Source organism: Miniopterus schreibersii (genome assembly GCF_964146895.1).
Source record: "Miniopterus schreibersii genome assembly, chromosome: 21".
Lineage (NCBI taxonomy): Eukaryota > Metazoa > Chordata > Mammalia > Chiroptera > Miniopteridae > Miniopterus > Miniopterus schreibersii.
In genome coordinates, this window is record NC_138123.1 from 895,545 (window position 1) to 907,415 (window position 11,871).

General features: G+C 63.1%; 1 protein-coding gene across 4 annotated transcripts in view; it reads left to right on the plus strand.

The window, feature by feature from the left end:
* The window catches only part of KIF21B (kinesin family member 21B), a 33,861-nt gene extending 23,176 nt beyond the window's left edge, over window positions 1–10,685 (plus strand). For 2 of the 4 annotated variants that reach the window (XM_081124044.1, XM_081124046.1), the window contains exons 27-36: window positions 24–137; window positions 1,629–1,667; window positions 3,336–3,472; window positions 3,961–4,141; window positions 4,380–4,544; window positions 4,779–4,896; window positions 5,579–5,749; window positions 6,103–6,302; window positions 6,629–6,793; window positions 7,098–10,685. In XM_081124044.1, coding sequence (XP_080980170.1) covers window positions 24–137; window positions 1,629–1,667; window positions 3,336–3,472; window positions 3,961–4,141; window positions 4,380–4,544; window positions 4,779–4,896; window positions 5,579–5,749; window positions 6,103–6,302; window positions 6,629–6,728 — 1,225 coding nt within the window. In that variant the 3' untranslated portion in view covers window positions 6,729–6,793; window positions 7,098–10,685. The remainder of the gene's footprint in view (window positions 1–23; window positions 138–1,628; window positions 1,668–3,335; window positions 3,473–3,960; window positions 4,142–4,379; window positions 4,545–4,778; window positions 4,897–5,578; window positions 5,750–6,102; window positions 6,303–6,628; window positions 6,794–7,097) is intronic. The other 2 variants (XM_081124045.1, XM_081124047.1) reach the window with 1 other exon arrangement.
* The last annotated feature ends 1,186 nt before the right edge of the window (window positions 10,686–11,871 follow it).

An 11,871-nucleotide genomic window follows, 5' to 3' on the forward strand; every position in this document is an offset into this window, starting at 1 on the left:
CGCTCTCGGTCCCCACTCGCCAGGTCCACAGATGTGGGATTCACCCCCCCCTCGTCCCCTCCCACTCGGCCACGCAACGATCGCAACGTCTTCTCCCGTCTGACCAGCAATCAGAGCCAAGGGTCGGCGCTGGACAAGTAAGAGCCAGGCGGCCGGGGAGGCTCTTCGAGGGGAAGGGAGCCTGTGTGCTAGTTGCGGCTGTGGGCAGGGCTAGGGCAGTGGGACAGCCGCTGGCCATTCCCCTTTCTGACTATGGACCTTTCTGTTCCCTGATGAAGCTGGGACCTCGGAGAGGGCAAGCAGAAAGCCACAGGGTCGGGACGGGGGAACTCAGGCCCCCCAAGGCCTCCCCAGAGCTGCCCTTGACTCCTTGGCTGACTCCTTGGTTCTCTGGAGCCCCTTCCTCCAGCTTCAACCAGCCCCCCCCGCACCGCAAATGCTCAGACAGGCCCCGCGCACTGTCCCGGCAGAAAGAGACCCGATTAGCTTCACGCGGTCCGCTCAGCTCACCCCACAGGTGCAGCCCCTGCGGGCGGGATGGGCATTGCCAGTCCCACGTGGCACCCGCCCTCACACACGAGATTTCCTCTGAGCCATAAGTCAGCCGGGAGGATTGTCTGCCCCACTTTACAGAAGAGGAAATGGGGCTCGAGAGGCCTGAGGGCCTTCACCTAGGAAGGGCCAGAGCTGCCAAGGACCTGGGGTGTGACCGCGCCGACGTGTGTCCGAAACAGGGGGACTCTGCCTGGGGAAAGGGGACCTGTCCTCCACGAGTTCCCCTTCACACTCCCTGTTGACCCCGTCCTGGCATCTCCAACTCACCCGGCCCCTAGAAGTTTCTCTCCTGGGGGTGATGAGGACAGTGCTGTCCTCCAGGCCAGAAGGTGTCCTCTCCACGGAAATACCCCTTTCTGGGTCAACTTATGCTCCTTCCCAAGCGCACCCTGGCTCAGGCTCCCATTCTGCAGGGAACACACTGAACCTGGCCCATGCCAACCAGGGTGCCCGCCCCGCCCCCCCCCCCCCAGCGCCTTCACAGTCTATAGGGCCCTTTTTCGGAAGCAGTGGGGTGGGTCTCTCACCATCCCAGCCTAGCGGTCGTCCAGTCCTGGGTCCCATCCAGGGGGTCATCCAGACCTCGGTCTTGTCCAGGGGTCTGGGTCCTGGGGCTCATTCGAGGTGCACAGCCCCCTCCTGGGCATGTCCCCGTGGGCTCTCCGGGGCTCTGTAAATAAGTCGGCAGCTGGAGTTGCTGGAGCAGCCAGCTCCCGGGGACGGGATGGGCAGGTCCCAGCGTTGCCAGGTGGGGCGGGTGCCCCCAGCCTGTGCAGCCGGAGGGCTCAGGAGCAGCACACAGCCCAGCAACGGTCTCCCCCAAGTGTGGGGCTGGTGCCCCCGTCTCCCTCGGCCCCCTCATCCTACCCTGTTAGCCGAGGGGCACCCCCAGCTCCCAAGCCAGCCCGTCCCCACCTCCTACCTGCTGCCCCTCAGCGCCTCATCCCTCTGCCTCCCTCCCTCCGCCCCCTCGAAGAAAATAACCAACTGCCCTCTGACCTCCCGCTGCTGCTGCTGCGCCCCTGTGTGTTCTCACCCTCCCCCTAATCCAGCTAATTTTCTGCCCTCCCCAGGTCTGATGACAGCGACTCCTCTTTGTCGGAGGTCCTGAGGTACACGGACATCTTCGTATTTTCCCCAGCGCTCTCTCCTCTCTCTTCCCGGCCCCTCCCGCCTGCACCCCCTGTCCTCGGCATGCACCCCTCCTCTCCACACCTCCCCCTCCTGCCTCTGGTTCCTCCTCTCAGGGTGGCTGCCTGGCCCCTGACTGGGCCGACTGGCTGGAGCTGGGGGCTCGGGGAGGGGCGTGCAGTTGCTTGTCACAGGCCCTGTTCTCTTCTCCCTTGTCACCTGGGTCGGGGGTGCTGAGCATGGAGCCTGGGGTTGGCCGGGGCTGGGCTGAGCTCTGCCCAGGAGCGTCAATGGCAATGCTCGGGGTCCCTGTGACTTGCTCACTTTGTGCCAGTGCATGCAAACTTAGACCTGGGCACAAAGACCAGGGGTGCCGGGAGGCCCTGTCCCCCAACCAACCCAGCACAGCACCGCACCCAAGGAGCGCATCCCAGGACCCGCTGGGCCTGAGCAAAGGGCCACAGCTGGGCAGAGAGCTCCCGCCTGCCGCCCCCCGCCCCCCGCCCCCCCACCTCACTGTGGCCCCACCCTGGGTGTTGGCCAACCTGCAGACTCTCCCAGGGGGCCAAGACATCACCCCACAGGATGCTAGCCGGCCCGGCCTCTCACCAAGGAGGGTTAGGCATTTAACATATTGCCTACAGCTGTCTTGGGCTCCTTCCTGGCCACACAGCTGGGCCCAGACTGGGGTCAGAATCGGGGAGCCTACGGCCCACAGGGGGGCTGTTCCTGTGTGCTCAACCCCTGACTGGCAGCTGGGCCTGTCTGATCCCGTCCCCTGGGTGGGCCTGGCTGAGTCCCTGGGGCCGTGAAAAGCCTGCGGGCGGGATATTGGTCATTTCATCACACTCTCGGCCACAGCGTCCCTGTCAGGAATAGCATTCTCTTTGGAAAATAGCTAGAATTTATTTTTAGACCTGCGCAAAACTCGGGCAACAGATACCCTCCCTGAGAAAAACTCACCATCCAGAGTCTGCAGGAGACTGGTGTAGGGGTCGTGGGGGCAAGGAGGTGCTATTCCATTTCCCTCCAGAAGGCCCTAGATCTCCTCCACCCAGAGCTGAGCTCAGGTCCCTCAAGGGATTCAGCCCTTTGTAAACGATAGTTGCAGGTGTGACCGTGCTGGTCCCAGAGGGACCTTGGGTGGGGTGTGCCCGTCGGTGAGTCCCTCTACGTGGGAGGTGCAGTCCCTGGCGAATGCATATGCCAGGGACAGTGGGCAGTGGCCGAGGACCGGATTTCCCTTCCTCAGCACCCCTCACCGCCTAGGTTACCAGAAGCAGTATGGGGGCTTCACGGGAGTGCCAGAGGCCCCTAGTCCCTGGCCTCCACCTGCCCAGCTGTGGCTGGGGCATTTTTATGTCTTAGGTTCTGGTCAAGCAGGGATGGGTGGGAACTCGCCGTGGGCAGGGCTGCGCCTAGACAGGGCTCTCCCCCTGGAGCACGGGGGATAGAGACTGATACCCGGCCGTGTGAGCAAGACCCCCCATCCGGCCTGTGCATCTTTGTCTGGGCTCTCAGACGGCTGACAGTGGCTGGCGTTCCTGGGGTCCCCTTCTCAGGCCAGGTCCCTAATCTGCCCTGTCTTCCTCTCGGCCTTGTTACGGGGACCCCGGCTGACAGGTGCCCTCTCTCCCTCTATCTGGAAGGGGTATCATCACGCCAGTTGGAGGAGCCAAGGGTGGGCGGACGGCCCCGCTGCAGTGCGTCTCCATGGCCGAGGGCCACACCAAGCCCATCCTCTGCCTGGATGCCACGGATGAGCTGCTCTTCACGGGGTCCAAAGGTGGGTGGAGGCCAGGTTGGCCAGGTAGGGTCAGCGTCTCCCTCCCATCCAGCTTACTTGGCCAGAGAGGGCTGGGACGGGCACCCCTAGGACCTGAGGCCTCGGGGCTGTGTCTCCTGCCTGGGCTCAAAGCTCCCACCCTGTCCTTTTTTTATATATATATCTTTTAATTGATTTTAGAGAGAGAGGAAGGGAGAGGGAGAGAGAAATAGAAACATCAATGAGAAACATCAACATTGATCAGCTGCCTCCTGCACGCCCCCTACTGGGGGTCGAGCCCACAACCTGAGCATGTGCCCTGACCGGGAATCGAACCTTGACCTCTTGGTTCCTGGATCAACACTCAACCACTGAGCCACACCAGTCAGGCTCCGACCCACTTCTCTCCGAGTCGTCACCACCCCTTGGCTCTGAGTCCGGCCCCAGCCTTGGATTTGCTGTCCTCAGTGCTGACGCTCATCCCCTCCCGGTGCTCTCTCCCGTCGCAGACCGCAGCTGCAAGATGTGGAACCTGGTCACGGGGCAAGAGATCGCGGCGCTGAAGGGCCACCCCAACAACGTGGTCTCCATCAAGTACTGCAGCCACTCAGGACTCGTGTTCTCCGTGTCCACCTCCTACATCAAGGTGTGGGACATCCGGGACTCGGCTAAGTGCATCCGCACCCTCACGTAAGTGCTCCCCCCAGTGGTGGGCTGACTGCGGTGCCCAGCCCAGGGGTCCCACTCAGGACAGCCCCACCCAGCTCTGGGGGACCAAGTGACACCCCTGGGCGTGGGGCAGTCAGTCGGGGAAGGCTTCGTGGAAGAAGTGGGTTACAGGCCCGTTCTGAGCGAGGTTTGATTGGTTTTCTGGCCTGCGCGGATGGACCGGCTTATCTCTGACCTTGCCTCCCTTCCTCACGGGCAGGTCCTCGGGCCAGGTGACCTCAGGTGATGCCTGTGCAGCCACGTCCACCCGCGCCCTCACCAGCGCTCAGGGGGAGCACCAGATCAACCAGATTGCCCTCAGCCCCTCAGGCACCATGCTGTACGCCGCCTCGGGCAACGCTGTCCGAATCTGGGAGCTCAGCAGGTCCGGGGGTGACTGGGAGGGGCGGTAGGGTGGGCGTGGCCAAGGAGGGGCACACAGATCTCAGCTTGGGGTGACCACCCCAGGGCCAGCAGGACCTGGGCTGCGTTTCTGTCCCCTGTCCTCCAGTACCCCTGGGGAACAAGAGGCCCCTGGCCACGTGCATTTCCCCCGGGGCAGACCCCCCTCCCACCCTGGCCCCTCTGACCCTCCTGCCCCTTCTGGGCCCTCCCACAGGTTCCAGCCAGTCGGCAAGCTGACGGGCCACATCGGCCCGGTGATGTGCCTGACGGTCACCCAGACAGCCAGCCAGCACGACCTGGTGGTGACTGGCTCCAAGGACCACTATGTCAAGGTACCCAAGATATTCGGCATCAAGGGGGGAGGGGGGGAGCATCCTCGGCATTTCTCCCACTTGCCCCTCCCTCTGCTCCCCTGGGGCACTCGAGAAAGGACGGTATGGCCTCTGGGATTGATGTGCAGAGCACTGCAGAGGCTGGAGCCACGCAGAAAGTAAAAATTGCAACCTTGTTTCCTAAATGGTGACAAGTTAGAAACAGCCTGAATGACAAGAGTAGAGTAACAGTCACGGAGACGAGGGACACCCCAGGAACCAGGTGCCCTGTGGCCGTGACAGTGACGAATGTGAAAACGAAATACGCGGGGTCAGGTTCATTCCCTGATTGTGTCATCGAAACCAGAAAGCAGGGTGTGCAGGGGCCATGAGTGTTCTCATCTGAAGTACGAGTCTTGTTATGTTTATTAAAAATAAAAGGAATTTTAGACGGAGGCGCACCCCCACCCCACCCCACCTTTCTCCATAGCAGCTCATGCTGAGCTGGGGGGTCCCTCTGCATTAACTCAGCCTTCCCACACCCCACTCCTGGGAAGCGTCCCTTGCCTGCAGGGACAGCTCCTCTCCCCCTGGGCTCCGCTGCCACCGTGGGACAGGCCACTGGGCCACTGGGCCACTGGGCCCCTGGCTCCTGGGGCCCTGGGCTGTACCCACAGTGGGCGGCTCCTGGGCCTCCCCGCAGATGTTTGAGCTGGGCGAGTGCGTGGCTGGCACCATCGGCCCCACCCACAACTTCGAGCCCCCGCACTACGATGGCATCGAGTGTCTGGCCATCCACGGGGGCATCCTGTTCAGCGGCTCCCGGGACAACGGCATCAAGAAGTGGGACCTGGAGCAGCAGGAACTCATCCAGGTGCAGCTGGGAGGACGGGCGGGGGGGGGGGTGAGGTGCTCCCCCAGCCCAGGCCAGAGCCCCCCGGCCTGCCTGTCCCCTACCCTCTCCTTTCTGTCCCCCCCACCCCACCCCGGGCTTGACTAGGAAGCCCGTCCCTGCCCCCTCCCGATTTTCTCTGACCCTCCGAGCGCCGAAGCTCCTCCAGGGCTGGGTCTCAGGCCTGAGCCCAGGACAGCGGGAAGATCCGTCTCTGGGCCCCGAAGTCCCAGCACAGCCGGCGTCCTGGCTCCTGGGGACCCGGGAGGCAGAGGGGAGGCTGCTGCGTGCCCGTGTCACCTGCCGCGGCCCTGACTCGCCCGCCCCTCCCGCAGCAAATCCCCAACGCGCACAAGGACTGGGTGTGCGCTCTGGCCTTTGTCCCGGGCCGCCCCATGCTGCTGAGTGCCTGCCGTGCCGGCGTCATCAAGGTCTGGAACGTGGACAACTTCACGCCCATTGGCGAGATCAAGGGCCACGACAGCCCCATCAACGCCATCTGCACCAACACCAGGCACATCTTCACCGCCTCCAGGTGGGCGAGGGCGGAGCAGCCTGCGTGGGTTCCCCACCCTCTCCCTGTGGGGGCAGCAGGCTGGGAGGGCCCAGGGGCAGGGCCCCAGGCCAGGACTCGCCCACCGTCACCAGTCCAGCACACAGCTGTCCCCGCCCACCCCGCTGTCCTCACACCCGTCCAGGTATCTTCCGTCACAGCTCAGCCCAGCCGGCCCCCAGACCCAGCTCCGGCTCCTGTCCGGGGGAAGCTACTCACAGAGGTTTCTCTTTCCATCTTCCGAACGTGTCCCTTCTCCCTCCTCCCCGCTCCCCTCTCCCCTGCTCTCCGCCTCTCTCCCCCCACAGTGACTGCCGGGTGAAGCTGTGGAATTACGTCCCTGGACTCACCCCCTGCCTTCCTCGCCGAGTCCTGGCCATTAAGGGCCGAGCCACCACCCTGCCCTGACCCCCGCCTCCTCTCTCCCCCCCCCTCCCCTCTCTCTCCACTTCGATCTGAGCTGCTTCTCTACGGTACGAGACTGTTCCTCTGCTCCTGCCTCTTTTCCGAGCATGACCAGTGGGACGGACCCCGGGAGAGGGGCCCAGGCAGCAGGCGGCAGGTGGGGCGTTCAGGGCTGGACGAAACCAAACAGCAGTAGAGAAAACCCACTGTGAGGAAACGTGGGCCCCTCCCTCCGCCCAGCACCCTCCGCCTTGTTCTCCACAGTGCTGGCCCCTGGGCCCCGGCCACACCTGGGGAACTGAGGGCACCTGGGGGTGGCCAGCTGGGCCCACGTCAGGGGCTGACCAGCCGCTCGCTGTCTGTCCTCTCCAGTGACCTGACGGTGAAGTTCTGGAGTGTTCGGCGGTTACCCGGGGGCCGACCCTAGGACTGAGGTCAGAGGACAGCCCGACCCTCAGCCCCCAGCAGCCTGGACAGCATGGAGGGGATGCCATGGCCGACGGGGCCAGCCACCCCGGGGACAGAGGGGTGGGTGATGGCTGTGGCCCCTCCCCTGCCATGCTTCCCCTCCCTGACCTCCTGACCATGGACACAACCCCAGTCCCTCCCTTGCCTCCTGCGGAGAGAGAGGTATGGGGGGGGATTTAAGCTGTGAAACCGAAGGGCATTTCCCCTCTCGCTTCTCTCCCATGGCCCCTTGGCCTCCCCGCCCCAACTGGCCGTATTTCTCCTGCTGAGCTGGCCGAGCCCTCCCTGGAGCCCTGGGCCTGGGGGTGGCCCTGCAGGGGAGGCCAGGCAGCCCCCCCCCATTCCCACCCCCAACCCAGCCCCTGGACCACTGCACCTGCCTCTGAGCCCAAAACAGTCCTCAGGTAACCACGGAAACCAGGTGTAGGCAGCTGGGCCCTGCAGCTGACCCTCAGCACCAAACAGTCATTCCCAGCTGACCAGGCAATTCTTGGGGCCCCTTTCTGATGGGGCCAGGGCAGGGCTCCTGGGAAGATTCCTCCAGGCGCACGGTCAGACCTACTTCAGTTATTTATTTCTGTGTTTTGCTCTTGCCTCCTGGAAACGGACTTGAAGTTTCTTCCACGTGCTCTGTCCTCTGCTCTTGGGGGCCAGGATCCCCCAGGGGACCCTCCCCACCGGCCCTCAGGGTCGCCTCCTCTCTTGCTCTGCAGAGGAGGGAAACGCTCCCTTGGACTTTGCAGCTCAGGCTGTCCCCTCATTGCCCGGGGACCACCCTAGTGCACCCGACCTCGACCGCCTGGCGCTCCAGTGCCTTCCTCCGTCCGTCCATCTGTTCATCCCGGGCCCGGCGCCTGCACTGGGCAGCCCGACACCAGCCTTGCCTGGGGATGGTGCCACCTGTGTCTCCTCACTCTCGGGGTGTCGTACCCACAGCCCCCAGAAGGCGGGGTGCCCCGACCCCAGCCCAGGGCCACGGTCCCCTCCCCAGAGCCCCGCGTGGGCCATGTGGGGAGCATCTCGGAGGACTGTCCACTAGGAAGCAGCCTGATGGTGGGGACACTGCCCCCTTCCCCCTGTGTCCTCAACCCAACGGGGCAGGGAACCCCCTCGCTCGCTCTCTGTTATTTATTCAGATGTTCTCAAGCCTTAACGCTGGCGTGGGTGAGGGCCTCCCTTTTAGGAGATCGGAGGAGGGGGATTTGATGTTGTTGGGGCAACTCTGAATTTACCACCTCGGGGAGGTCCCACTCTGCCCCTGAGCCCCAGTCTGTCCACTGGGTCCTGGGCTCATTGTGTGGCCAGGAGCCCAGCTCTGTTCAGAGGACGGGGGCTTTGGACCTTCAGGAGGTGGCTCTGTTTCTGCCCTGGCACCTCCCCTGTTTGGCTGGGGTGTGGGAGTCTCCCCAGTGTGCACAGGGCACGGGGGTCGCCTTAGCTGTGAAAGGGAAAAGCACCCACTGGGGGCCTGAGCCCGGCCTGTCCCTGCCTGTTCCCCACCCTGCTGGGAGCTGCCCCGAGGCTGAGAACACTGTCCTGTGGCAAGTGGCCCTCGCTGCCCCGGAGTCTGCCTTCCACGCTGGAAACCCCTCTTCTGGGCGTCCAGGGGCGTGCCCCTTCCCCAACCTGGCCCTCTCCCCACCCGGACAGAAAGCTCCACCTTGTAAGAGAGACTCGCATGCAAGACTGTTTACACGACAAAACTCAGCCACAGGCTGCCCACGGGCGGGCAGGGTGCCCAGCCTGGGCTGGCTGCGCTGAGCTGCCCGCCAGGCGTCTCCCACGGGTGTGACTCCTCAGCCTGCGAGGTGCTTCTCCGCTGTCCCTGACGGGTCCCCTACCTCACGGCTCAGCTGTTCTGGGGCAAATCCCTGATTCGACACTTGAAGTCCCTCGGAGCCCTGCCCCGCCTCTCACCCTGAGCGCCGGCATCTCTGTCCGCTCCTCAGGGAGGCCCGCGACGCACAGTTCGGGGCAGGACCCCAGTGCCCTCCTTGCACAAGCGTCCCAAGTGTTGGAAGCACAAATCGGTTGTGATTTTAGCACAATGACAAGAGGCCTGTGTGCTCCGCGCCGGGGGGCGCTCCTCCCAGGTCGGCTCTGCAAGGTTCGGCTGGGGATGCCCGGTCTGGGGGCCGGCCCTCGCTCAGACCAGGGCGTGCCCAGGGCTCATCCTGATTCTGGGTCGTCTTCTTCCTCTCCTGCGCCCCTCTGAGGACATGAAACTGGGCCACTGGGTCTGGACCCCGCACTCCAACTCTGTCAATGCCTGAGCCCACCCTGGGTCCCTACGAGCCTGACCCATGTCCCCCGTCTCCTGGGCTGGCACCATGAATACTTTTGAAGCTGCCTGACAAGCCCCTGGGTGGGCAGCTGCCCGTGGGCCTTCTTGGCACCATCCTGTGCCCAGCCCTGTTCTCAGTATTAACCGCTCAGTGTTTGCTTTCACCCGAGTGACTGGATCCTTGGAAGTCCCCAGGGAAGCACTGTCGTTACCTTCGGGGCTCGCCCAGCAAGGAGGAAGGGCCAGGGGCAGAGGCTGGCATCCCAGGGACACCTGTGGATCTGCGGGTGATCTCCCGCCCACCACCCTCACAGCAGCTGCCACCGGGATGCCTTCCACCCTCTGGGGCCTCAGGGCTTGGGCAGAGGGTAGTTGAAAGCACAAAACAGCTGCAGGAGGGACGTGGCTGACACTGTCTCACGCTGGCCAGTGTGGTGGGGACGCTGCTGGGAAGCCGGAGGTGCCCAGCTCCGCCAGAGGCTCTCCTGGGCTCCCTCCCGTGCGGCGTGGGCTGGGTGCAGGCGCCACCCTCCAGCTTGCTCAGCCCTGCCTGTGCCTTCATCGTGTTTATGCCAGAGCGCTGAGCTCCTGCCCACGGGGTGGCCCAAACCATGGCCTCTGCCCCCTTGTCATCCCAAACAGTGTCGCTCTCTTGGCTTGGCACAGCCTCCAGGTCTGGGTGGAGGAGCCAGGACCCAGCTGATGCCCCCCACAGGTCTCCTGAGCCTCTCACCCTCCTCTCCTGGCCCCCAGAACCTTCGCCGCCCTCCTACATACAAAGCAAGTTCTGTTTTTTCTATGGCATCTCTGTCCTGTTCCCCACGCCCTGCCCCTCTCCTCAGCACTCAGATGAGCCCAACCCTGCCATGCCCAGCCCAGTCCTTGGAGCCCAGGTCTTGAGGTCCTTGCACAGAAGTGGTAACTGTTCCACAAAGAAGAGCCAAGGGTCCGAGAAGACCTCTGTGTTGAATCAGGGCCCTGCCCAGCCCACCAGCTCTTTTCCAGCCCCCCCCCCCCCCAGGCCACAGAGTTTCATGGGCTCATGTCTCTCACCCTATGGCCAGCACAAGGTGTACAGATGTTTTTACCTCCCCCCACGACTGTACATAGTGTATGAAAGTTATTTAAACCCCATGCTGTACATTTCTATTCCTAGACTGGATGCGTGTGCTCTCAGAAGTTGTCATAATAAAACCCGAATGACCATGGTCTGTGGTGCTGTGGTCCCTGGGGGCCCCCCTCCGGTGGGGGGCAGTGGGGAGTGGGTGAGCCAGGCCTCAGAGGCTGGGCGCCTGGTGAGAATTTCCTGGGCTGTGAGTATGGGGCCTGCTTGGGTCTGAAGCAGTGTTGAGTGTCACCTCCTGGGATGGGCACGGCACCTGGAAGAGGGGCCAGGGTCTGCTGAGCGCCTGCTATATGCCAGGCACTGTATCTGACTTTTCATGGGGTTATCTCCGCCCTGTGACGGGTGGGGTCCTGAAATGAGAAAACTCAGAGAGGAAGTGACTTGTTTCAGGTCACAGCTAGTGAGGGCAGAGCCAGGACCGGAACCCAGACCTGCTGGACCAGGGCACCCCTGTCCTTTCGTGATCAGTGCATTCTGAGGCCTGGAGGGTCTCTCTCTGCTTTGTTTTCCGAATATGAAACCAGGTTGGTTTGTCAACCTACACGGTCTCCCTGTTGTCTAGACCCACGGTCCAGCCAGTGTGTCCGGGGGTCATCATGGGGTGGAGGGAGGGTTTCCTGTCCTCAGATGGAGGGGCCTTGGCAAATGAGAGGGGACCCTGAGCCACCGAGGGAACAGTGGGCAGAGCTGCCTAACTCCCCATACCCCTCCCCCATGGGCACAGGTGCCACCCCGCCCGGGAAGCAGGTGGCTTCTGAGGATGCTGTTTTTGGCTGGCGGGCCAAGCCCCACCCTTGCTCCCCACACGGGACCCTGCCCTACAGGGTAGAGCCCACTGTTGACTGTGGGAGGTGACAACCGGGCGTGGCCAGCTGCAGGCCTGGTGGGTGTGCGGGTGAAACCAGAAGACAGAGGCCTAGGAGCTGCTGAACCTGTTGGGAGCAGCCCGGGAGCCGACTCCATACAACTGGTTCCTCCCCTTGGGACTGTGCTCTTCCCCTCCCCCTCGGAACATTTGCTATAAAAGCTGGTTTTTCCAAACTCTGGCCACCCTGTATCTTGAAGATGTCAAGGCTCTTGTTGGGGGAGACAGAAGTACTGGGTTTAAGGACTTTATTTTTTATTCCTTTAAATGTGGAATGTGTCTCCCCTAGACTATAAGAGTAACATCTGCTTATTATAGAAAATAATGCCAGAGGGAAGCCCACAGGGGTGAGGAGGAGTGTGTCCCTGGGGACTTGGGTGCAGGGACAGAGGGGGGCGCTGCC